The sequence below is a fragment of the Rhinatrema bivittatum genome, chromosome 2 (genome assembly GCF_901001135.1).
Source record: "Rhinatrema bivittatum chromosome 2, aRhiBiv1.1, whole genome shotgun sequence".
NCBI lineage: Eukaryota > Metazoa > Chordata > Amphibia > Gymnophiona > Rhinatrematidae > Rhinatrema > Rhinatrema bivittatum.
In genome coordinates, this window is record NC_042616.1 from 135049005 (window position 1) to 135076884 (window position 27880).

Consider the following 27880-nt stretch of genomic DNA (forward strand, 5'->3'; position numbering starts at 1 on the left):
CAATGGCACCGCTAGCCCCTGTGACATCGTAAGGGCAAAGGGTCATCAGGCCATTTTGATTCGTAGCAGGCCCAACAGCCCGACAGCATGGAGGGAGAGATCACTCATGGGACCCCGTTGGACCACCAGGGCTTTTAGTAAGTCTTGGGGAGGGATGGGGGGGGGGGTTGTAATACAGTAAATCTGAAGAGTTGGGGTGGGTTTTTTGTTTTTTTTAAATAAATGGGCCCCCCCCCCCCCCCACATTAACCTGAAAAACAAATTTTCCCCGAAGTTCAGGGAAAATCCGTTTTGTGGTTCAGGTCCTCCGAACCACTATGAATTAGGCAATTTCATCGAAATTGCCTAATTCGTGATAAACAAATGCACATCTCTACAACTTACACGGTCGTTGGATCCCGGAGTGCACTTGTGCTCAATTCGGACATAATGGTGCGGTCCCGGCCCACCCATTCCCCACCCATTGCCTGCCCAGACCCCGCCCCCAGCCTGCCCCTTTTTTAAAATCCTTTCCAATGCACCTACTCGGAGATACGCGCGTGAATGTGGGCCTCTTAAAATCTGCGCAGTCTGCGCGCATCCCAGTCAAGTACTTATCTCCCGGATTTGCCATGCGTAGGGCTTTTAAGATTCACCCTTAAGCCTTGAGATTTTTTAGAATAGTCATTTATGCCCATAAAACAATGTTTCATTCACATAAATGTCTTTGAAACTTTAACCCACAGAGGTTAATTTTTAAAAGGACTCCTGCTTTACAGTGCAGTAACAGCCCTTTTGAAAACTGCCTGACTAATATGTGAATGAAATTATGTGCATACAAGAAGGATATAAATCAAATAAATAAATAAATCCTCTATGTGCGTAACTTTAAGCACACTGGGGAGAGACGCTTCAGGGTTGGAGTGTTGGTGAAGTATGGGCACAATTTGCATTTAAGCACATATTTTTCAATTTTGAAAATTAAATTATGCCCATAAATTTCCATGAAAACCTTCCCCTTGCAAATTAGCTGATGTAACTTTGTGTGGATGGGTATTTTTCATGGAATATTTTCAAAGCAAAATTACACTGGTAAGTTCACTTTGAAAATTGATGTAATTTAGGTGTTAAACAGCCTGAAAATGTATGCGGTCTATTATAAAATCACCCCCATGTTGTATATATTTTAAAAACGTGTTTGTATCAACTGAAGATACATAACAAGTTTGATGGAGGGCTATGCCCATGTGTAAAATGTGGTGGCTGAAACTATGAAGATTAAAACACCTATGGTTAAATGTGATTCAAAGACATGGATTTTCTATTCTGAAGGAAGGCAGACAAGGCTAATGAAATGAAAAGAGAGAACATTTCAAGGTCATAAAACATATCAGAGCCAATGAAGAGCAAGAGAATGGCTTTTAAAAAGCAAGCATCATTACGAAATGGAAAAGTGGCACTAGCCTTTTAAAAGTGACCAGCATGTTAAAATTAAAGATGATTTGAAAAATAAGGCGTGTGTAAAAATTCTTCAGATTGCCTTTTTAGATGAAGATGAGTCATGTACAGAGCAAGAAAATATAATTAGTAAAAAATATATAAATAAGATTTGAAATTTCTAAAAAGCACCCATTGAAATTAACAGGGCCTCGTGCTGACAGCAGCCATCCAAGTCAGTGAGTGCCTATATTTGTATCTGAAGACACCAGGATGTATAATTGATTTTGATGTATTATTGTATTTGATTAGTGTAAATTGCTTTGGGGCATTTGTTCATGACAGTCTATAAATATAAAAATAAAATGAAATGTGAATAAATGGTGCCTATGCAATTGGGTGAATTGGTTCTGGGAGGCAGCTTTATGGGTTTCTTGAGAATATGAGTAGAATATTTGGTGGACTTTCCTCCTGAGATGCACACATTTTTTTTTCAAGTCATAGGGAATATTTTTTCAATCCAAATATCTGCTTTTTTTTGTATGCCTCCTAGAGCTTTGTATAGGCTACTTATAAGAACTTTAAATAAATAAATGACAACTGATATTCAGCATATCACAAATATCTGCCACCATTCACCCTCTCCCTTCCAAAAATATTCTGGGTGACTTACACACTTCATAAATAATGAATTGTGGGGAATGACTAGATAAATTGTCATTGCTACAGTTTGTTACTCTACATGTGTTAAACTGAAGTAAAATATAAATTAGATTGTTTAGGTTAGTTTTTGAATGGGAAGATAGTTATGAATTTTGGAAAAATACCATTTGTTTATTTATTTAAAAAGAGTCTTTTATACCAATATTAGTCGAAACATCATATTGGTTTACATCGAACTATAGGACGGAAATTACAAAAAACAGGGGGGGAGGGGAGGGGGTACAACAAACCAAAAGGAGAGCAAGGAAAGCGCAGGAACAAATCAACAGGTGAACTAGAGAGCCTAGAGAACAAGATCAGAGACAATTCAAAACAATCTAACATCACAATTTACGTGGTTGTCAAGGATTTTGGGGGAAGGCTTGTTTGAAAAGCCAAGTCTTAAGTTGGGCTCTGAATTTTATAATGCATGGTTCTAGTCTGAGGTGGGTCGGGAGTGAGTTCTAGTGCATGGGTCCAGCAATGGAGAGCACTCGATCCCTTTGTTTGTGGTCCTCATGGGTCAATTCAGGCATGTGAGGCGGAGAGGGTCGATGAGCCAGTTGGAATTGTGTGTATTTTGTCACGGTTCACCTCCACCATCCTTACTGAAGGGGTTAATCCAGCTGCAAACTGCCTTTTAATGCAGCACGACCAGTTCTAGCAGCCTCTGATAGAATCCTGGTATCCTGTGCTTTTAGACTTTATTCTCCTTTAAGGTTCTTTGAAGGTCTCAATGCTCTGGCCTTACCCAAAGGAACTGAGTGATTAAATGTCCCAGCAAGTTCAGCCAGGTATAAACATAAAAAAAAGGTTCAATAATATCTCAAGGCAGTCTCTTAATTCCAATTCTCAATTATAGTCTCTGCTAAGTTTGAAAAATTCCCCTTTATACAACAGTACTTGACCAGGCCTAAACAGCCTGTGTAAATGCTCTGTTTGGGGAGTTTGCACAACCCTCCCCTACTCCCCTCTGGTTGTGCCACAAGCTGCAGTCATCCCTTATCCTTCCAACTGCAAACACTTTGTAACAGTGCTAGAAAACATTCTTTGCCTTCTTAACTTTAAATTATCATATTCACTCACTCCATTTCCATACTTGAAAGGGACAATTCCTCTGTTAACCACTCCATCTCCTCCTCTGACTCACAAGAGTAGCTCTTTTCATAACCTTTCCCCCACTTGGGCACGCCCTCTTCCTCCACCAGCATTGACTCAGCTGAATCGGATTCAGTCTCATTTGACTCAGCTGCTGACTCCACTTCCTTCTGTGCCCTTGTTTCCCTTAGCAGCTCAAGGATCCTGGGAGTTGTAGTCTTTCTTTTGTATTTGGGCGCCCCCCTGTTGTTCAACCCTGGTGTTGCTTTTCTTTTTCTTAGTATAGGTCTGTTTTTTAAGCCTCCTGTCTGGTTGTATTTCATCATACTCATTACAATATATGGCTTTATGGATAATGGTCAGGGATTTATAGAGGATACGGGAAGGAATGGGGAGCCAGTGCAGGTCCTTAAGGATATTTGCGAGCGTTGGAGAGGGTTCTGGCTACTGCGTTCTGCAGCATTTGGAGGGGTTTTATGGAGGAGTAGGGTAAGCCAAGAAAGAGGGAATTACAGTAATCCATCTTGGATGCGAATGTAGCCTGGATAACAGTACTGAAGTCACTGGCATGAAGTAGTGGTTTCAGGTTTTTTAAGACATTAAGTTTGTAGAATCCCTTTTTGAGTATGGCATTGATATTTTTTATGAGGTTCAGTTGCTGGTCAATTTGAACCACTAGGTTCCTTGCACAGGGCTATGCGTGAAGAGTCTTGTAGGCGGGGTCATTTGTGAGTGAGGGATTAATAGGGAAATGTTGGGAGATGAGGAGCAGTTCAGTTTTGGATGTGTTTAGAGCCAGATGGAGATTGGTAAGTAAGGTATTGATGGTGGCAAGACAGTGTTCCCAGGATTCAAGGGCATTGGATAGCGAGCTTTGAATGGGTATGATGATTTGCACGTCATCAGCGTAGAGAAAGAATTTGAGGCCAAGTTCTGATAAGAGTTTGCAAAGCGGGGTGAGGGTAGAGGGTAGAGGAAAGGGAGGAGCCTTGAGGGACTCCCTGGGAGAGGGCGTATTAGGTGGACTCAGCATTGCCTATTTTCACAGTGAATCGCCTATTGTTGAGATAGGATGAGAACCACTTGAGGACCGTGCCGGAGAGGCCAATGTCGGTTAGGCAGGAAAGAAGGTGGTTGTGATTTATTGTATCGAATGCCGCCGTAATGTCCAGCAAAGCAAGGATGTAGCTGTGACCTTGATCCATTCCCCTGAGTAGGTGGTTGGTCAAGGAAAGCAGGAGGGTCTCGGTGTTGAGATATTTGCGGAAGCCGAATTGGGAGGAGTGGAGTAGGTTGTTGGTTTCAAGGAAGTCTGTTAGTTGCGAGTTGACGACCTTCTCCATGACTTTTGAGATGAATGGGAGATTGGAGATGGGATGAAAGTTGGCAGGGTCCTTGGGGTCTAGTGAGGGTTTTTTGAGCAGTGGTTTGACCATGGCATGCTTGATTGAGTCGAGGACGATGCCTGAGGAGAGGGAGCAATTGATGATATCAGCAATGGGTTTAGAGATGGTGTCAAGTATGGTGAGGAGGGCTTTGGTAGGGATGGTGTCTGAGGGGTGTGTTGCAGGTTTAATCTTTTTAAGGATTGATGCGATTTCTGTGGATGAGACAAGGTAAAGGTCATTAAAGGAAGCCAAGGTTGGGGCAGCGCCTGTGGTAACAGGGAGCGAGTGGGGTATAGAGGGAAATCTGAGGAGAATGCAATTTTGTTGTGAAAGTAGTGTGCCATTTCTTCACATTTACTGCTGGATTCGCTGTCGGGAATGGGGGGGATGTGTGCTTGGTAAGGGTAGACACATAGGTGAAGAGGGCTTTAGGGTTATATTTGTAGTCATGGATTCTTAGGGCGTAGAAGTCGCGTTTAGTTCTGAGGGTGGCCAGCCTGTAGAGATGTAGTGAGGATTTGAATATGGGCGCTTTTTGAGGGGATGGGTCTTTACGCCAAGTTCGTTCCTTTTGCCTGTGCTCATTTTTCATTTGTTTAAGATCTGAGGAGTACCATGGGTTTTGCTTTTTTGCAGATGGTTTAATTTCACGCATGGTGATGGGGCACAGTTTGTTTGCGATATCTAAGGTGATATTGCTCCAAGATTCTAGGGCTGTGTTAGGGGTTGAGCAGTCGAGTTTCATCGAAAATCTGGCAAAGGCTGAGGTGAGGTGAGGTCCTCACTAGGGCAAGATTTTCTGTAAACAATGGAGGTGCTAGAGGGGGGGGGGGGGTCACAAGATTTGGGTGTCTTTATGGAGAGGGAGGAGTTAATAATGGCATGGTCAGACCATGGGCCAGGGGTACTGGAGAGCTTAGTGGAGAAGTGGATACTGGAGTTAATGAAAATGAGGTCCAGGGTGTGCCCTGCTTTGTGGGTGGGGGATGAGATTATTTGGGTAAAGCCGATGGCATCGAGTGAGCTGAGGACAGCTTCACAGGACGAGGAGCGGGGAGTGACATCTACATGGAGGTTGAAATCCCCCAGGATAATGGAAGGGGTATCACTGTTAATGTTATTGGGAATGAATTTGATAATGGGGGAAGGATTATGTTCAAGAGTGCCGGGGGGGGGGGGCATAAACTAGGCAGATCTGGAGTTCTCTAGTTTGTGTGGGGTGTCGATTTTCACAGGTTTGAGGTTCATGTGCATTTTGACAGCTAAGAGGAGGCCACCGCCTCGTTTCTGGGGTCTCGGGGTGGAGAAAATATCGTAGGTGTCAGTGGGAAGCTGATTGAGAAGGACATTATCTGAATCTTTGAGCCAGGTTTCTGTGATGGCGCACATTTCTGTCTTACAGTCGACTAGTAAGTCATTCAGTATTACAGTTTTCTTAGATAGGGACTGTGCATTTAGAAGCATGATGGATAGGGTAGGGTAGTAAGTCCTAGGAACTGAGTGAGTGGAGAAATGAGGATGGGGAGGAGGAGGGATTTGTGCTGGGTGATTGGGCTGAATAGGGTGGGGTGAAGAGATCTACGCGACGGGTGATGGATGTGTGGTGTTGTGTCCCACGGCTGCAGATGGCCATGGCCACGCCCCCTACCTCGCCCACGGCAGCAGGTTGCCACTGGCGGCGTCGAGGAGGCCGGGGGAGTCTGGGTCATCTCGCCCTCGGGCCGGTGCGGGCCTCCGTGGTGGCTGTCAGTGGGGGCAGCACCTTGCTCTCCCCTCGTGGCGTCGGGATGCCTTCCTCCGCGGCCCGGATCCAAGATGGCCACCATAGGCCCAAGGCCATGCCCCCTCAATGGATTTAAAGGGACCTGATCCCTTTAACTATCCACAGCTGTTCCTTATGAGCCAGAGCAGAGGAAGTATAAAAGGAGGCTTCCTCTACTCATTCCTTGACTTGGCAACGTCTTCCTATGCTGTCTAAGTCTGCTTGCTTTGGTGAGTCTTCTAGTGTCTTAAATCCTTGTTCCTGGTTCGTCTTTATGTTCCTGGTTCCTGACTTCGGCTTGGCTATGGTGATTCCTGGTTCCTGACTTCAGCTTGGCTACAGTGATTCCTGGTTCCTGACTTTGGATCGGCAAGCGGTGATTCTCTGATGTGTGACTTCAGACTGGTAAGTGGTGATCCCTCGGTGTGTGACCTCGGACTGGTAAGCAACGACCCTCTGGCACTTGACCCCGGACTTCTTCTCGACCATCGTCTCCAAGGACCCGCCTAAGTCCCAGCGGCCTGGGTCCCTACAAGCTCCTCCCGGGAGGGACCGCGGGCTTCCAGGGGTGAAGCTCCAGTCAGCCCTCACACCAAACGTCTTGACCTCTCAAAGGTCCACCTAAGTCCCAGCAGTCCGGGTCCTTACGGGCTCCTCCTGGGGGGACCGCGGACTTCCAGTGGCGAAGACACACTTCCTTTCTTAGACGTCACAACTCTTCGTCTGCCTCCACAGTCGCCTCAGTCCCCAGTGCCGAAGGTCAGCTGGTCATGTCTTCTGCTCCACCTCGCCACCCGACGGGAGAACCTATGGGTCTTCTCCTAAGGTATTCCATCCTCCCGTCAGCCCAAGGGTTCACAAGCCTGAGCATAACAGATTGCCAAGTCCATGGACCCGGCGGAGGTATCTGCCCACCAGGCCATTCCGGGAATGGCCCAGCGTCTGATGGACCAGCAAAAGACCCTAGATGCCATTGTCTCTGCAGTAGAGGGCCTGAACCAGCGTGTTGAGGTGTTAGCGTCCAGGAATCCCCCTTTACCGTCCCCATCTGTGATCTCCGGGGCCGCTCAGTAATCCGCCTGCCCACACCGCCACGTTTCTGTGAGGAACCTCGGGCCTGCAGGGGTTTCATTAACCAGTGCAATATGCACTTTCGCCTGCAAGCAGCCCTCTTCCCCGATGATGCCACCAAGACCACATTTATCCTTGCCCTCCTTGAAGGGAAGGCCCTAGAATGGGCCTCCCTCCTGTGGGAATGGGACGATCCCATACTCAGTAATCTAAAAGACTTTTGGGAACTCTTTTGGATGAACTTTGGTGATCCTACGCAGGAAGTTTCCGCTGGACCGAAGTTGCTTCAGTTATGTCAAGGTGCAAGGACATTGGCTGAATACGCCATAGACTTCCGGAACCTTTCCTCGGAGCTCGGTTGGGGTCCCGACTGCCTTCAGACCATTTTCCTTCAAGGGCTTAGCCCCTTGATCAAGGACAAGCTCGCGGGCCGGGAACTTCCTAGGTCCTTGGATGTACTTATCGATCTGGCAGGGCGCATAGATAGGCGCCATCAAGAACGCCGCCAAGAAGTCCGGATGACTACGAAAAACTTGATCCCCTCGAGCTGTCCTCCACGCCTGTCATCTCCCAAAAGGGAATTGGGAGACCCCCGAATACTGAACGAAGAGCCCATGCAATTGGGCCGTGGGAGACTTGCCACGCAAGAACATCAACGACGAAGTACCGAAGGTCTGTGCTTCTATTGTGGCACAGCGGGCCATCATACAGCCGCATGCCCAGTGAGGCCGGGGAAACTCTCGAGCCCTGGACCTGAGGGAGGCCTCTTCCTGGGCCTAACCTCACCGGTGCCCCCACTAACTCTACCAGTGGTGCTAACATCTGCAGATGGTGAGTTCCACACGCTAGCCCTGGTAGACTCCGGTGCCAGTGGCAATTTCATTGTGAAGAGTTTGGTGGAGCACTTAAGGATTCCACAGGTCTGTGTTCCAGCCCCATTGGTCATCTCATCGAACCAAGGCAAACCCCTCCCGGAACAAGTGTCACATCTCACTGAGTCTGTCCAACTGAGAGTTGGACCCTTTCACCACGAGCTCATGACCTTTCATTTCCTGGAGCACGCTATACACCCTGTCGTCTTGGGACTTCCCTGGCTCCAAGAACACTGCCCCCAATTCAAATGGAAAACTTTGCAGTTGGTCCAATGGGAGCCGAATTGCCATGACAAGTGTCTCCAAGCGATGGTCCCTATTCAATGCTCCATGGCTCTCCTTGGTCTCCAAGACTTGTCTGCCCCTTGTGCTACTGGCTCAAGCATTTCTTTTGAACAAAAAGTCAAGCCTACAGAAGCTTCAGATGAATTCCAGTTCCATAGAGACCGTCCGGCTAAACCCGGGCCCCTGGGGAAGCGCCCTAAAGAGGAGGGTACTGTTGTGTCCCGCGGCTGCATATGGCCGCGGCCATGCCCCCTACCTCGCCCACGGCGGCATGTTGCCACTGGCGGCGTCGAAGAGACCGGGGGAGTCCAGGCCATCTCGCCCTCGGGCCGGTGCAGGCCTCCGTGGTGGCTGTCGGCGGGGGCAGCACCTTGCTCTCCCCTCGCGGCATCGGGATGCCTTACTCCGTGGCCCGGATCCAAGATGGCCACCATAGGCCCAAGGCCATGCCCCCTCAATGGATTTAAAGGGACCTGATCCCTTTAACTATCCACAGCTGTTCCTTATGAGCCAGAGCAGAAGAAGTATAAAAGGAGACTTCCTCTGCTCATTCCTTGACTTGGCAACGTCTTCCTACGCTGTCTAAGTCTGCTTGTTTCGGTGAGTCTTCTAGTGTCTTGAATCCTTGTTCCTGGTTCATCTTTGTGTTCCTGGTTCCTGACTTCGGCTTAGCTATTGTGATTCCTGTTTCCTGACTTTGCCTTGGCTACGGTGATTCCTGGTTCCTGACTTCAGATCGGCAAGTGGTGATTCTCTGGTGTGTGACTTCAGACTGGCAAATGGTGATCCCTCGGTGTGTGACCTCGGACTGGTAAGCAACGACCCTCTGGCACTTGACCCCGGACTTCTTCTCGACCATCTTCTCCAAGGGCACGCCTAAGTCCCAGCGGCCTGGGTCCCTATGGGCTCCTCCCGGGGGGACTGCGGGCTTCCAGGGGTGAAGCTCCAGTCAGCCCTCACACCGAACTTCTTGACCTATCAAAGGTCCACCTAAGTCCCAGCGGTCCGGGTCCCTACGGGCTCCTCCTGGGGGGACCACGGACTTCCAGTGGTGAAGATACACTTCCTTTCTTAGACGTCACAACTCTTCGTCTGCCTCCACAGTCGCCTCAGTCCCCAGTGCTGAGGAACAGCCGGTCATGTCTTCTGCTCCGCCTCGCCACTCGACGGGAGAACCTACGGATCTTCTCCTAAGGTATTCCATCCTCCCATCATCCCAAGGGTTCACAAGCCTGAGCATAACACGTGGGATGGGGAGGCTTGAATTGCTGGCAATTGTGGAAGCTGAGGAGGTAATGGTGGTGAAATAGGCAAGGGTTAGGTGGCAGGAGGAAATAAGCAATATAAATAAGCAATCACAAGGGTATATAGGCATAACACAATAATGGTATCAATGGTAAGTTAACAATTATAGCAGTCACAGCGGTATCAGGTGTAGGGCACAGGTATTAAGAAGTCAAGAACAGGAGTAGAGAGATACATACACTAATGGCAAGATGAATGATTAAATGTCACCAGGGATGGCATGAAGTCTTGTCGCTGAATGTGAGTGCTTAGGGGTCAAGTTACCTTGTGCAGGCACCTGGTTTCACAGAGAGGATGGAAGACCATGGAGAGCGGAGAGTGATCAGACGGAGACAGTCGTCCGGCGGTGCGGCAGTATAGAGGGGTGCTCAAGGGTGCACTAAAGGGCGCACCAAGGGGCAGGCTCCTTGGTCGCGTTCCTTAGGCGCACAGCGCATGATGCCCGCGGTCAGGGCCTTGCCTTAAGGCTGGAGGAGGGCCGGAAGCGATGTCGGTGGTGGTGGCAGCAGGAGGCGGTCCTCTCAAGGAGGGAGGGCCGGCCTTGCTTGCTTGGTCTGAGCTCAGGGCGTCCCAGTAAGTTGGTGGAAGGCCGCGGGGAGGGCTCCAGACCCCAATGTGTCTTTGCGCCAGCCGTGCAGAGCTCAAGTGTCGTCCGTGGGTGAAGGGTGTCCAACGAGGGCGACGTCCGGCAGAGAAGAGGGTCGCCCGCGGTCGGGGCCTTGCCTTGAGGCCGGAGGAGGGTCGGAAGCGACGTCGGCGGTGGCGTCAGTGGGAGGCGGTCCTCTCTAGGCGGGAGGGCTGGCCTTGCTTGCCATACCATGAGACAAGAGGAAAACTAGATCATATTCTGAGCAAGAAACAGAGAACTGTATCCTGGAGGTTTTGTATTCTTGCAGAATTCAAATCCATGAATTGGGGCTTAAATTCTCAGAGTATTTCCCCACCACCACCACCACCATCACTCTCATCCTCCTCTAATCCTGTTGCCCTGTGGATTCTCCTCCTGATCCTATTCCACTGCCTTCCATCACCACCAGTCTTCCTCCAGATCCATCACCCTCACCCCATTACCCCCTCCTCAAAAAATACATACTTTGGTCTTTCACCCACCTGCCAGTTCTTACTCTCAACCAGCTATCATGGGTGATGGGTTTGGCAAATTCTTGTTGTTGCCAACTCAACTTTGGTCCTATCCCCTCACCCTTTTCTTCATGGCCTCTTCTCCTTATCAGGTCTGCCTTCTATACTTACAAAGGCTTTACTAGCACCAGCTGTCCCATCCACTGCCCAGGATATAGGTAAATGAGATGGAAGCTCATGTGGGTAGCAGAAGAATGGCCTGAGACAGCTACAGCTCCTTCAGCAGCTAGAATTCTGGTAGGGGAAAAAGTAGTGGCCATATCACCATGATTCTGAAGAAACTGCATCAGCTTCCTGTTCAAAGCAGGATGAAGGTTAAACATTTTTTCCTTTGTCTTAAATGTCTGTATTAATTGGGTTCCAAATCTCTGATTAATTTATTAATTTGCTATAAACCGTCCACAGTCTTAGGATCTTCACAACAAACCTTGTGACCTGTTCCTTCAGTTAGCTCTATTAAGTTGATTACTGCAAGCAGAGAGCCTTTATCAATTTTCCCTGGGTTTATGGAATTCCATTCCACTGAAGACATATTGAGCAACTAACTATTTAGCATTCAGAAAAAAATATTAAAACATAACTATTTGAGCAGGCTTTTGGTTAGGTTTACTGGAGAAGGAGTTTTATTGGATTTACTAACCTTTTGGTGGGCTACTGTTGGGAATGAGAGAGTAAGGTACTGTGACACAATATCTATGACATCATTTATTAATGTGACATCATGGTAATAGACGTTATTTACAGAAAGTTATTTACATACCACATGATTGCATATGCCATCCAGCACCCTTCGTGTCATCAGCCTTGTATCGAGGAGTCGTCAGGTCAGCAAAGGCGAGAAGGGAGTTTTCAGTGTCCAGCACTCTATACGTCTATAGAGGCAATATCTCCTACTCCCGCCGGACACTGGAAAGTCCTGCTCTTTTATACCGTGCCGTAAACAAGTGTGCGTACGAGAGAGAAATGATTGATCACTATCCCCCCATGTTATGTATCAACAGTTGCTATTACCCAGTCGGACTCATCCTGTCCCTGGCATGTAGGCGGCTGATCAGACCGCCGTATTCCTGACAGGGAGCCAGAAAGCTGAGTTGCACAACATGTTTAACAAGAACATGTTTATCCTACACTCCACCCTTGATCAATCATTCTCCAATGGAGGCACCACTGCATATGAAGCCACTGTAGTGGTATATTTACTTTGACGTACTATTTTATGCACTCGATATGTAAGATAACATGTATACCCTAGGCACCGGAGGCATACACACATTACAATAAGGATAGGATGAAAAATACAATTCAGAGTCATTGTGGCAGTAGAGGAACGTCTGAAAAACACATCCCACCAAGAATGAGAGGTGTCTTTTATCAATTGTTGTCGTAAATGTAGTAGGCATTCCTTGGCAAAGTCCGCTCGAAGCAGGGCACCAGTTACAGCAATGTAAACATGTCTCAAGGTCTGTTTCAATGAATCTGAGGTATTCAATACCTTTTGCAGTTTAGTCAAATCCAACAATGGTGTCTTAAAGAATGATAAGTCCAACTTTACCCCCAATTGCGCATCAGCAATGTCCATTGGTGGTAAATAATATTGTCGAGAACCAAAAGTAAACCAAGTAATATTATACAGGCATCCTGTAAAAGTCAAATTATATACACATACAGTTTCAGGGAATGGAATTATGAAATCAGTTACATTATCAGGTAATATTAGAAGACTACAGTGTGCCAAAGGTTGCTGCAATGAGCAATCATCGGGTAATGTGGAATACATTAAAGGGCAAGCCAATCCCATTAGTGTAGGGATACATATTGTATTGTCAATAGTGTGATTTTGTCCTGTGTTGTCTTTGCTTTCACTACTTTTGCAGTTGTGGTGATGTTCCAAACCACACAAGCATCGTATGCTTTACATGTGAAATTATCCTGCGTCCGATAGTCCCCCATCTGGAGGTTACTTCTACAGGCTGATATAGGGTGTGCACCACACCAATGATGGCAAAGAGGTTGATCGCCGTAAACGGGAGGTGCAAGCCAACCTGTAGCGAGAGAACACATCGTTAGTTATTCCCTTAGTTTACAACGGATACTGGGAACCTGTATCCAATGTTCATCTCCTTCTGGTAGTACAGTCAGTACTGTATCTTTGCCAACAGCTAAAATTTCACCTTTCCTGGGTTCTCTATGAGGTGTGAAGATCCATATTTTAGCTCCTGGATGTAGTTTACTTGGATTGGAGGTGCTTCCAAAGGCACCTTGTCCTCGGGGAGTGGATTTGGGAATTCCCCATACCATTTGGTCTTACATAGGGAATAATAATCAAATGTACCATTTTGGTTTGGGCAGGAACGTAAATTTCTTTATTCGTCAAGTTGTGATACAGTACCATGGGACCACGGTAGTCAGAATCAATGATTCCCCCCAATACAGTTATGCCTTGTTTTGCCCAACTAGATCGAATACACAGCCATCCGAAATGTTGCTTAAGGATGCTGCACCCAATCTGTAAATCATACAATAAAGATTCATGGGGAGGTATCACTATAGCGGTGGGATTGGTTACATCATATCATGCAGCTTCATAACTATTTTGGCGGGGCAATTCGACATTTCCCAAAGCCGTAGCCCAGCAAATGATATTTCGGATCTGTGTAGAAGCGGGTTCCTGATTATATAACTTCTGGAAAGGAGTCTTTCCGTCCTTTTTTAAAGGTCTACTATTTAGCAGCTGTAGAGCTGTGGACAATACAGATTTCCACCCCTTCATGGTGGCAGATTTTGTAAGAGAGCGTAACATATTTTTAATAACCCATTCATACGCTCAATAAGGCCGGCAGCTTGCGGATAATATGGAATGTGAAAGATCCATTCAATGTAGTTGTCTCTAGCATATTGCTGCACTAAGTTACCAGTAAAGTGAGTCCCTCTATCACTCCATAATCACTCACTATTCCATAATACCTACTCATTTCATTTTAAAGTTTTAACGTAGCTTTCTGATTAGCCTCTGGTGCAGGCACAGCCATCATGATTCCACTAAAGGTATCTACTGCCGTACATAAATATACATCTCCTCCACATTTTCGTAAAGGGCCTATAAAATCTATTTGCCAAATAGTGGCAGGACTTAAACCACGATGGATATGCCCCTGCTCAATAGCTTGTGGTGACCTTGGATGTGTCAACTGACAATATTCACATTGTGTGAGTATGTTTTGAAAATCAGGGAGGGATCCTGGTATCCCTCTGGCTTGGGCCCACCTGTGAGTAGCTTCCGCCCCCAAGTGGCCACTTTTTTCATGTGCCCATTTCCATAGCCCCTGCTCGTTTGTGGTCGTGACACTGGCTCGGAGTTTTGCGTGTTTATCTGCAATAGAATTGTACAGATTAGATAAAGAAACATCTTTTACATGTGCGTCTACATGGAACACTGTAACATGCTTTTTGTGACACTCAGCCCAGATTTTTTACCAAATGTCAGCGCCCCATACCGGGCGGTGATGTATCTTCCATTGATCTTTATGCCATTTTGGCATCCACTGAGTCATTCCTTTCATGACTGCCCAACTGTCAGTATAAATGTGGCAATTCATTTTGTAAAGCCATCCATATGGCATAAAGTTCCGCAAACTGGCTAGATTTGCCTTTCCCTTCCTCCTGACTTACTTCATTTGTATGGGGATTATACACTACAGCCTTCCATAATCGCTCGGTTCCCTTCATTCTAGCTGAACCGTCTGTAAACCAAGCATGTAACTGCTGTTCTTTGGGTAATTGGTCGAATGGTACCCCGGTAGTAACCGGAGAAGGAGGAATATCCAATGTTTCTATCTGTTCTTTTTCTTGATTAATAGGAATTTCCACTACCTATTCATGGAGCATGAAGTGCCCAGCCAAGCCTGATTTCTCCCAGTCCTGGATATAGCATTTCCATTTTACAATGGAAGCTTCTTGCGCATACCCTATCCGATGGGTATGCGGGGTGCTGTGTACCCACTGCATAATTGAGATTAAAGGGCGCATAAGGATTTCATGGTTCTGAGTTAATTGGTCCGTGTCTAACAAAGCCCAGTAACATACTAGTAACTGCTTCTCAAAGGCTGAATACTGCCATGCAGCATCAGGTAATTTCCTGCTCCAAAATCCTAACAGTACTCGTTTACCGTCTTGTTTCTGCCAATGACTCCAGTCTGCATAACAAGATGAAAATGAAACTTGTAATTCTACTGGCCCCTCCCTGATAGGCCATAAGTCTAATGCTGTTTGGATAGCGACCTTAGCCTGATCAAAAGCAGCTTGTTGTAATCGTCCCCATTCAAATTTTTCCTTTTTTGGGACAATATTTGCCCCAAATGTGGAATGTGCTGTCGCCAGAATCCAAATAGTCCTATAAACTTCTGGGCTTCTTTTTGATTCCGCAGCGGAGAAAACAACAATATCTTATCCTTTGCCTTTGGCAAGATTTCTCTTTTACCATTCGACCACTGTATCCCCAAAAATTTCACAGTGTTGCTAGGTCCTTGTATTTTATTCTTGTTAATTTTCCAACCTCTATTTTCCATATTTTCTACTACTTGTGCTAGAGCTATCATTACTTGCTCTTCTGTATCCCCTTGTACTAATATATCATCAATGTAATGAGTTAATTGTATGTCTTTTGGACAATCATACCTTTCTAAATCTTCTGCCACCCTCCGGTGACATATGGTAGGGCTATGTAAGTATCCCTGAGGTAGTCTAGTGAAGGTATACTGTCATCCTTCCCACGTGAAGGCAAATTGTTCTTGGTTTTCTTTACAGATAGGAATTGTGAAAAAAGCATTTGCTAAATCAATTACGGCGTACCACTTCCCCGAATGTTGCTGTATCTGCTCTACCAATGTTACAATATCCAGGACTGCAGCAGTCAGAGGATCCATATTTTTGTTCAAAGCCCTGTAATCTACTGTCATTCTCCACGAACCATCTGATTTCTTCACTGGCCAGATGGGATTATTCCAACCACTAGTGGTCGGAATTAGCACACCCGCTTCCTGTAAATCCTTAATTATCTCTTTATGTCCTCCAGGTATCCGGTATTGCTTTTGGCATACCGGACCCCTTGTTTTAGGTAAAGCTATTTCTGGTTCCACAGTTCTACCCACTATTATTGTTCTGGATAGATATATTGGTCTATTGTTTTCAAATGCTACTTGCTTATTTGGCGCCTTTCCAAACACCATTTGCCCACATGTTGTATTCAACTTAAGTCCCTGTAACAGATCCATCCCAATTATATATTCCTTAATGGGTACAATTACTACCTTAGCTTGAGGAATTTTGTATCCTCCCACGACTAAAGAAATTATGATTCGTTTTCCTATCACAGTTTTTCCTCCGAGACCCGCTAATTCTACCTTTTGCCCCCCATGTTTTTGGGATTTCCAAATATTAAAGTGGCCTCCGCCCCCGTATCTACTAAAGCCATCACCTGCTGTGCCCCATTTCGCCATTGTATTTCTACCCCAATATGGGGGCGATTATCCACGGTGACGGCAGCGATTTGGGGGGTATGGGCTTTTTCCTATTGTGCCCAGGATAAGTCTGGATACAGTCTGGTACTATTGGCCTCCTGAGGTGGGGCACTGGGTTGTATGGACTCAGACTCGTTTATGAAGGGGTTTGTAGCATTTACCTCTTGCTCTTTTTTCTCTTGCAATAATTGGTTCATCTTTGTTAGTAACACTTTTCCCCAGTCTTCCTCCCTTTCCGCGTAAACTTTCTTTTATTTTTATTTATTTATTTATAACTTTTATATACCGGCATTCGTAAAAAACATCATGTCGGTTTACAGACAACTGAGAAAGGAAATTACAATGATAGGTGGAGGAAGGATAGATAGTTAAAAGGTAAATTAACTTTACTGTAGAGCCAACTTTCTTTTGTTTACCCTTGCATTTTTGCAGATACAATTTATACATGTCTTTGGTTGGAATACCATCTATTTTCTCTTTAGCCACTCTGACAGCTATCAATGCTGCAAACATATCTCTTCTTGACACCCGTGCATCCGTATCTCGGTTTCAGAGATCCCTGTATCCCTTTCGAATACCTTCTCCCCTGTCACATACTTCGCCTTTAAATGTGAAAGTCTTATCATTGTGCTCTTGTATCCCTAAATCTAGGACCTCTCTGATTGCCCGAATCAAATCTCCAATTTTCTTCCCAGCCATATTTAATAGCAAGGTCAACATAATGGACCTGTGTGCCGGGACTACGGTACACATAATCTCTGCCCAAGCCGTACCGGGCAGGGATAGGTCCAGGAAATATCCCTGCAAATTCCTCAGACACCATGTTTGCATGGTAATTTCTTTGATACGCTGTATGATATCATGCATATTACATAATGGTTTGTTACTGACGGGCCAATCTAATACAGTGCTATATCTTGTTTTAGTGGCAGCGGCAATTACTAGAAACAAGTCGTCATGTCCCCTTGCCAAACTACTGTTCTGATAGCTGCCCTTACCTCGGGATCGGTAGAAATCATAGTGAATCTTTTTTTTTTTTTATATAATTTATACTTTATTGATTTTCTTTATCAATTACAATCATGAAAGAATAAAATATGACAACAAGGAAGAAAAATTAATTTCTAAACAGCTATACATCTTCTTTTAACCATAATAGTCTTGCTGACATATACATAAATTGGGGGATTCCAGGAAACGAAAAACATAAATATTCATTCATGCTCTCTGATTATTGAAACCCATTTAACATCTGGGTTTCAATAATAATCATAAATCATAATAAAGGAGAACAGAGTTTACTTTAACCTTTATTGGACGTCAACCTCTATGTTCAATGCTTGATTTTTATCACTTAAAAATGTTTCCAAATGTAGTGGATCATTAAATCCAAATTTTTTCCCCTGATATGTAATAAAACAAGAACAGGGATATTTAAGGAAAAAAGTCGCTCCTAATGCCACTACTCGGGATTTCAAAGACAAAAAATGTTTCCTTCTCACTTGAGTGGCCCGAGCGACATCGGGGAAAATTTGGATTTTGTGTCCACAAAAGGGAACATCTCTATTCCTAAAAAATTTTTGAAATATGGCATCTTTATCTTTCTCTGCAACAAAGGATACAAATAAAGTTGCTCTTTTATCTATTAAGTCTACTGACTCTTCTAAAAACGTTGTGATTCCTAAACTAGGCTGATCTTCTAAATTAACATTTTCATTTCTCTTTTCTACATTTTTCACCATTTTCCTTGGAAAATAATATATCTTTGATAAACAAGGAATATCATTTTCCTCATAACTTAAGATTTCTTTTAAAAATTTCTTAAACATCTCCTTAGGAGACAGCAACCGTGTTACAGGGAAATTAATTAATCTCAAATTCTTTGATCTAATTAAATTTTCAGTATACTCCATTTCCCTGTGCATGGTCAAGCTGTCTTTCATGAAGAGGTTTTCTGTATTTTGAATTAATTGAATTTTTGTATTTAAGCCATTTATTTCCTTTTGACAATTATCAATTTTCTTTGTATGTTCATCTAGAGTAGCTCTATTTTCATTTATTACAGAGGATAATGCACCATTCATAATAGAAATATTTCTATCTAGCTTTGAAATCATTTGCCACACATCTAATAAAGTAATATTATCTGGGTTTACTCCCATCTTAATACTACTTTCCAAAACAACCGGGGATATAGTAAATACTTGCTTTACTTGAGAAGATGTATCATCATTCATAGGAATTTCTGCTTGATTATTCAAGCTTACATCCCTTTGAACTGATCCTACCGGTTCGTTTGCCATCACAGTAGGTGGGATTCTGCTTGGCTGAGGTGGAGACAACCGTCCTTCGCCTGGACTTAGGGAGGCCAAAGAATCTCCTCCCAAACTGTCCATAACTGGCGCTTCCATCTGCCGAACGAAATGATGGTCCATTGGGCCCATTCGCGGTTGTTGTAGCGGTGAAGAAGTGTAGATTTTTGCTTTTCTTTTCTTCCCCATCCAAGATCGGAAACGCAGAAATCAAACGACAAGGGATCCGTCCAGACTCCAGACTGCGCCGGACTAAGCTGGACAAAGCCGCACTCCCCTTCGGCGTGCGCGGCTTAGGTGGCGCGCCGGCGGCTGCGATGCGCCGCAGTTTGGCCAAGGATAAGGGTCGTAACCCCACCCCTTTGACGTCACTTGCTGGCGCCGCTGATGGAAAACACACCTGTAAGATATTAACACAGGGGATCGTAATACTGTCCTGTCTGGCTCACGAATACCCTCTCCGTCTCCTTCTCTCGCTCCCCGAGGACTCCCGTAGCTCGGCCAAGGATAAGGGTTGTAACCCCGCCCCTTTGACGTCACTTGCTGGCGCCGCTGATGGAAAACACACCTGTAAGATATTAACACAGGGGATCGTAATACTGTCCTCTTTGGCTCGCGAATACCCTCTCCGTCTCCTTCTCTCGCTCCCCGAGGACTCCTGCAGCTCGGCCAAGGATAAGGGTCGTAACCCCGCCCCTTTGACGTCACTTGCTGGCGCCGCTGATGGAAAACACACCTGTAAGATATTAACACAGGGGATCGTAATACTGTCCTCTCTGGCTCGCGAACACCCTCTCCATCTCCTTCTCTCGCTCCCCCCATAGTGAATCTTTTAACATCTTTTTGATCAATCGTAATGTCTCCTGCCCCCAATTCATATAATCTCACTAGCCAGTGGTCAATAGGTTCTCCTGGTTTTTGCCCCATGTGATCCAATATATCACTTACTTCTTGTTGGGTGAAGTCCTCCATTACTTGTGTACCCTCCTGTTCTATAGCTCTACCATCACTGGTCTGCTTTAATTTACGCCTGACTATGGGACAGGCTTGCTCTACGGGGGGAGGGGGTATTACTGCCTCCTCCTCACTGTCCGTAGAGTCCCATATATCTCCGTCCCATATCTCTGGATCCCAGTCATCTTTCATAATACATGCTCGTATTTTAGAATGATTTACTCTTCCTCTTCATTTTCTATATTTGTGTTGTGCTACCCACACAGCGGCTCGTTCGGCCACCATCTGATAATGTTCTGCCTTCTGTTTAAACGTCTCTAAGTGACACCTAAGCATAACATTATCTTTGAGGAGGTTGTCTATCTTTCGCTCTAGTTCAACTAATTTCTCTTGCAATACGCTTTTTCGTTCATGACATTTCCTATATCCTGTTAATACTACCCATCCTCTCCATCCCACTGTCCCCAATTCTTTTCCTTTTATTACAGGGACCTGTTGGAGTTGATTTACAATATCTAAAGGTTCTCCTCCTACATCCCAAGCCTCCGCGAGCCCTGTATTCATAGCCCATTCCTGGGCCAACATTTTATACGGGGTTTTTTCCTATCTGGGAATTTTTAGATCCACCGGGCTTGGTGGTTTGGATGTCTCTTTTCCGTTTTTCTTTTTAAATAGAGGCATCCTGTTCGTGACGCCAAATGTTGGGAATGAGAGAGTAAGGTACTCTGACACAATATCTATGACATCATTTATTAATGTGACATCATGGTAATAAACGTTATTTACAGAAAGTTATTTACATACCACATGATTGCATATGTCATCCAGCACCCTTCGTGTCATCAGCCTTGTATCGAGGAGTCGTCAGGTCAGCAAAGGTGAGAAGGGGGTTTTCAGTGTCTAGCACTCTATACGTCTATAGAGGCAATATCTCCTACTCCTGCCGGACACTGGAAAGTCTGCTCTTTTATTCCATGCCGTAAACAAGTGTGCGTGCGAGAGAGAAATGATTGATCACTATCCCCCCATGTTATGTATCAACAGTTGCTATTACCCAGTCGGACTCATCCTGTCCCTGGCATGTAGGCGACTGATCAGACCACTGCATTCCTGACAGGGAGCCAGAAAGCTGAGTTGCTTAACCTGTTTAACAAGAACATGTTTATCCTACAGCTACTGATCCAAGTTGATTGGTTGGTGGGGTGGTTTTTTTTTTTAGTGCATATTGATTGTGCATGTCCTGAAAACGTGGTTGGCTGTGGGGTCATCAGGACCCTGGTATACATGCAGCTTGCAGTCAAATTCTTGACCCTGGAAATACACAAATTCACCTCCTGCCCAGGCTAGGCCCAGAATGCACCTATCACTATATCATATCCCAGGTACCTGGTAGCATCCATTGTCACTGTGCAGAGCCAAAAATCAGACCAGTGTCTCCTTAAGCCTGAAAAATGTTGAGTCAAGGTTTGAACATATTTAATGAAGTGCAATTCCAGAAAGTTGCTGCTGAATGTAAGGTCTGTAATGAAGCCTGCACCTACTCCTCTCCCTTACCCCAATCCCCATGACACCACTTCGAAACAAATAGTTATTTTGGAATTTTTTAGTATCTGTTTCAAGGTTACCTTAGCTTACATTATCTTTCTATGTACTTGGTTGTTATGGAAATTTGTTAGTGACTTGGCACTTAAACTTTGTTCCCCTCTCATCTCTAGGAGTTGGTGCGGATGATATGTTCATCATGATCTCCTGCTGGCAACAGACTAAAGTAAAAAGCACAGTTAAAGACCGGATGGCTGATACCTATGCCGAGGCAGCAGTGTCTATAACAATCACCACTCTGACCACTGTTTTGGCCTTCTATATAGGGATTATGACTCCTTTTCAGTCAGTAAGGTCCTTTTGCATCTACACTGGCACTGCTATCCTCTTTTGCTATTTGTACAACATCACATGCTTTGGGGCTGTTCTGGCTCTAAATGGCAAACGAGAAGAAGACAACAGACATTGGCTGGCTTGCAAAAAAGTGAAGGAAGTTACTCAACCTGAACGGTCCTCTGCTTATAACATGTGCTGTGTGGGAGGAGCTTTCGACAGGACAACTGGTACAGAAGAAGAGCATCCAATGACCATATTCTTTAACAAGTATTATGGTCCTTTTCTTACAAACAACTGGACCAAAGTATTTGCAGTGCTGTTGTATGCTGGATACTTGGCTAGTAGTATTTATGGTTGTTTCCAGATGCAGGAAGGGATAGATCTTCGAAATCTGGCCACTGATAATTCTTATGTTATTCCATTTTATGATAGTGAAAAGTTGTATTTTTCAGAGTATGGCCCCAGAGTCATGGTCACTATTACTGAAGAATTATCCTACTGGAATTCATCTGTCCGTAATGAAATTGAAAACTGTATAGAGTCATTAGAAAATAATTCGTATGTTAACAGAAACTTTTCAGAATCCTGGCTGAGAGTATATGAGACGTTGTCCAAAAACCTCAATATAAGTATAAATGATGCAAGTACTTTTAATAAAAATCTAAATATACTATTTAATTTGTTTCCAGATTTTAAGCAGGACATTGTTTTTACAAATAATAATACAATAAATGCATCACGTTTCTTCATCCAGACAGTAAATGTTACAACTGCAATTGATGAGAAGACTATGTTAAATCAATTAAGAGAAGAAGCAAAGAACTGTAAAATTCCAATTGTAATATATCACCCAGCATTTATATTCTTTGACCAGTATGTTGTAATAGTTGAGAATACCATTCAAAATGTCATAATTGCAACTGGAGTTATGCTGGTAATCTCTCTGTTATTAATTCCCAATCCACTATGCTCATTGTGGGTGACATTTGCAATTGCTTCTATCATAGTTGGTGTTTCAGGTTTTATGGCTTACTGGAGCGTCAGTCTAGATTCCATATCTATGATTAACCTTGTCATTTGTATAGGATTTTCAGTGGACTTTTCAGCCCACATTTCCTATGCATTTATTTCTAGTAAGAAATCTAGTGCAAATGAAAAAGTAATTGATGCATTACACATTCTTGGCTACCCGATTGTGCAAGGTGCTCTCTCCACAATATTAGGAGTTGTGGCCTTGTCTGCAGCAGAAAGTTACATCTTCAGAACCTTTTTCAAGATCATGTTTCTTGTAATATCATTTGGTGCTCTTCATGGACTGATTTTTATCCCAGTGTTTTTAACCTTTTTTGGAATCTGTAACAAATCGTGCTGCAGTACAGAGGAAAATAATAATAGTAGCTCCAGAAAAAGCCCAAATGTTTTGAAATGTGAAAACCAAGTTGAGGATATAAGTGCTCAGTCCTTACCAGGGATCGTCACAGCATTTCCAAGGGTTATCCATATACCTGCTGGAAACCAGTTCACTGTTTTTAGCTACACATCCCAAAATGGACAAGGTAATTTTATTCCTTCGGCTCTTGAACCACATAGTGGCAGCAATAACTTACACCTTCGAAATAATTCAGCAATAGGTTACAGAAAGCAAATGGAACAGCAATGTTATCAAAACAATATAGATCCAGATTGCCCTTAATTGTTTTCTAATATGCTAATTAAAATGTACTATAGTAATTATGGTTGCAAACTGCAGATAGATTTGAAATTGGACATATGAGCATAGATCATTGATTTTGGTACTTGAGATGTATCATTATGCTCAAATTTAGGCAGTGTATGCTCTACTGGAAGTAATTTATGCTCCAGGTAAATATATTTTGCTGCTACAGAATATCTGAATATTGTTCAGTTACTTCTAGAACATAACCTTGATGTATAGTATTTTCAGAAATAGGTTCAAAACCTACAGATATATTTTATATTTTCCTTTAGAGATATTAAAATATTTATATTAGAAGTTTCATGTCATCCAGAGGGTTCCCTCAGAAATTACTTATTTTTACAAAATTTGCCTTCATTTTTTCTACAGATCAATGAAGTCCATTTTGCTTAAATTAGAGAATTATAGTTCTGACCCACAAACAACTGGTAGACATGGCAGCTCTCATGTTCCAGGCAATGGACTGACAATTCCCATTGAATGACGGCTGTCCACCATCGGGAAATAGGAAGCTAAGGGCATGATAGGAATGTGAATACATTTTGGGAGAAGGAAGTGGCTTGAAGTGTTGCGATCCCGGGTCGGCCCCAGGATCGGCACCTACCCCGTCGCAGCTCCGGTTCCAGCCCGCCTTCCCCGGGCCTCCAGGGACCTCTGCCACTGCAGGCCCGACGTCTGCCTACCTCGCCCGGGCCTGCAGGCTCCTCTGCCACCGCGTTCTCGCTCCGTCGGAGCAGCCGGCGTCTCTCTGCGGCTGGCTCCGCCCCCTAGACGCGCGCACGCGTCTCAGCTCCAAATTTAAAGGGGCCAGCGCGGGAAAGTCTGGTTCCTCCTCCGGCTGACGTCAGACGCTGCAGGGCTACTTAAGCCCTGCAGTTACAGGATCCATCGCCTTGCAACGAGGTTCCCAGGGTTCCCCTGCTTCTAGTTGCGGTGTTCCTGCCTTATCTTCTGGTTTCTCTGGTTCCTGACTCAGATTGGCTTTTGGTGATTCTCTGGTTCCTGACGCGGATTGGCTTTCGGTGATTCTCTGGCTCCCGACTTGGATTGGCTTCGGTGTTTCTCTGGTTCCTGACCCCGGCTCGGCAAGCGGTGATTCTCTGGTGTACGACTTGGCCTGGTAAGCAACGACCCTTCGGCTCTCGACCTTGGACTTCTTCAGGACTCTGTCTCCGAGAATCCACCTAAGTCCCAGCGGCCGGGTCCCTACGGGCTCCTCCTGGGGGGACACCGGCTTCCAGGGTGAATCTCCTAAGTCCCAGCGGCTGGACTCGTACGAGCTCCTCTCGGGGGAGTACCGGCTTCCAGGGCGAAGACCTTCGACCACCAGGCCAGTCCCACCTCCTCTTTATCTCCCTTCTGGGTCCTTGGTCGCATAGGGCCTTCCGTGGTTTCCTCCACCAGCCATCCTCGAGTCCGTCTCTGCCGCATCCCGGTCGGGACCACTGCTGCTAACCCTCACAGCATTCCATCCTTCGGTTCCGATTGGCCCAAGGGTCCACGAAGCTAACATGAAGAGCAGTAACAAAGGAAGGTGGGTCCTTCTTGGCAACCTTCACACACTCCCCCCTTTAAAAAAGGCACAATCACACATAGAATGAATGTAACGAAATGTTGCAGTTTATTATCATGAATAAATATACAATGTATACCTGTATCTATTTTCATCAATATTTATTTACTTTTATTACATACACATAACATTTTAAAAAACATGTATAACATTATCCACTCATACCACATTCATTCATATAACAACACAATACAATATTACCTATTGCACATATCCCTATTACATTAAAATTCATACATTTATACTCTTATTGCATATATATGACCAATTATTTTATACAACAGTTCCCAACCAGTTCCAACTCCCAAAAACAGAATTGTTCTCTTAATACTTCTTCTCCTCAAAACTCCCAGAATTTTCTCTTAATACTTCTTCACAAATTCCCTATATATGACTAATTCTTTTGTACAACAATTTCCAACCAATGGGTGTTTGTGAAGAAGTGTGAATTCTGTTTTTGGGAGTTGGAACTGGTTGGGAAATGTTGTATAAAAGAATTAGTCATATATATGCAATAAGAGTACAAATGTATGAATTTTAATGTAATAGGGATATGTGCAATAGGTAATATTGTATTGTGTTCTTATATGAATGAATGTGGTATGAGTGGATAATGTTATACCTGTTTTTTAAAACGTTATGTGTATGTAATAAAAGTAAATAAATATTGATGAAAATAGATACAGGTATACATTGTATATTTATTCATGCATGAATAATACCTGTAAATTACCCATATGTTGTAATTTATACTTGACCATTGCAGTTTATTATCAACAATATTGAGCAACCTGAGCCCAAACAGTGTCTAAACACGCCAGCCCTTCCTCCCAGCCTCGGGGTCATCTACCACCAGGTCCCAGCAGTAACAGTGCCTGCAGCCCACCAAGGCTTCAGACGCTGCTCTAGCGGTGCCTTCGCCACCACATGCCAGGCCCTTTCTGTCACATCCCAAAAGGAAAAACGTGGAAGCCTGATGTCCTGACTGTACTTTGCGTAGTAGCCGCCAGCTAAACTCTGCACAACAATTCCAATCACAGAAATCTATAAACTTAACAATTTTATACATGTGAATTATCCTAGGCTCAGGGTTACAAACAAGGAAAATCATCTGACTAGTCATTCTTCCCCCCCCCCCCCCAAGCTGCAGCTAGTTAGCCATGCATTAACATACTCTCTAAAGCTTCCTAGAACGAATTGTTAAAAAGGTCAATGCCAATATCAGATAAATACACCCCCATCTAGCCTGTGAAATCTGGGAGAGCCACCCAAGGCCCACTCATGCCAGATCTGGAATCCACCTAGAGACAGTGGCGTATCGAGTGGGGGAGCGGGGGAGCCAATGCCCCAGAGCGCAGGGCCATAGGGGAGTACTGATGGCCAACAGGGAGGCCCATGCGGCCGCTGGTGGACCTCATCCCACCAGTGGCTCAGCAGGGAAATACAGCAAGGCCATGGTGGAGCTCATCTCACCTCGGCATGAAGAAAAAGGTCTTATCCAAACCTACAGGTGCTCTTTCTCCTTCCTGCCTACTTGGCCCTGAAGTAAAACATTGCCAGAGCCGCGCAGGCAGGAAGGAGGAGAACCATCAGCTGCATACAGAAGAGGAGCAGCATTTATGGCAGGGCCGCCATGGATCCCACCTTGTGGAGGCCCAAGAAGAGGAGGCCCAGCAGTACGGCCACTGCAGATCCCACCTCGCAGTGGCCCAAGAAGAGGAGGCTCGGCATCAGGGCCTCCGTGGTTCCCAACTTGCGGCAGCCCGAGAAGGTCAGGGCCACCGCAGAGCCCATCCCGTGGTGACCCCCGAAGAGGAGGCCCAGAAGTAAGAGAGAGCCTGAGGCCCTGTAGAGTGTGTGTGTGCATAAGAGTGATTTGAGAGACTATGTGTGGAAGTAAGAGCCCGAATGTTTGGAGAGACAGCATGTCTGAGCCTCTGTGTATGTGTGAGAGACAGCATGTGACAGTGAGAGCCTGAGTGTGTGTGTACATATGTGTGAGAATGACTTGAAGCTTGCCTGGGTGTGTGTGTTTGTATGTATATGAAGGAGCCAGTGAAAGTGAGAGCATGTGTGTATATGAGAGAATCCAGGGGAATAAGAGATTGTGTTGGGGTGGGAAGAGAGGGTCTTAGAGCCTGAGAGTGTGCCTGTGAGAGAGAGAGCATGTAGGTGTGTATAAGAGCATGTGTGTGTGTGCATGTGACAGTGTATGTGAGAGAGAATGGACTTGCGAGTATGAGTGAGAGAGAGAGGATAAAGTTTGGGCGCCCCCCTCCCCCGCCCCCCCCTCCAACTTCCTAAACCTTGACAATCTCAGGGTGACTGGAAATCAAGAGCTCCAAGGTATGGACAGCAGTAACTTTTACAAATCCTTGTTAGTTTTAATTATTGGGTGTTATTTGATATATCTGCTGTTTTGACATATTTTATTTGACATATTTAAAGAAATGTATATGATTTTAATTAATAGAAGTTATTTATCAGTAGTTTTAAAATATTCTTTTATTAGTATGGTTTTAGTATTATAATTGATGCTTTATGTTTCTTGATTGTATTTGTTTTAGTGAGGAATAGTGTTTCTGTTTTTCCATTGTTACATAAAGTGTATGGATTCTTGCGGTTTCCATTTCAGTTTTTGTTTAATTTGTGATCCTTTATTCTGTATTTGGTGAGGGTTTGTCTCTGCTCTGTATGTGTGACCAAGATGAGAGATTCTGCTAGCATGTAGTGTCTGTGTAGGGATCACAGGTACAAAATTAGATTGTAAGCCCTGTAGGGATAGGGAAATACCTAAGGTACCTAAATGTAATCTGCTTTGATGTACATTTTGAAGTGCTGAAAAGCAGAATATACAAATCTAAAATAAATAAAAAAAATAAATCTATAGC

General features: G+C 44.7%; 1 protein-coding gene across 1 annotated transcript in view; it reads left to right on the plus strand.

Annotated features, from left to right (window-relative positions):
• The window catches only part of LOC115084160 (patched domain-containing protein 3-like), a 133194-nt gene extending 108593 nt beyond the window's left edge, over window positions 1–24601 (plus strand). Inside the window, exon 4 of the mRNA XM_029588645.1 lies at window positions 21537–24601. Coding sequence (XP_029444505.1) covers window positions 21537–23392 — 1856 coding nt within the window. The 3' untranslated portion in view covers window positions 23393–24601. The remainder of the gene's footprint in view (window positions 1–21536) is intronic.
• The last annotated feature ends 3279 nt before the right edge of the window (window positions 24602–27880 follow it).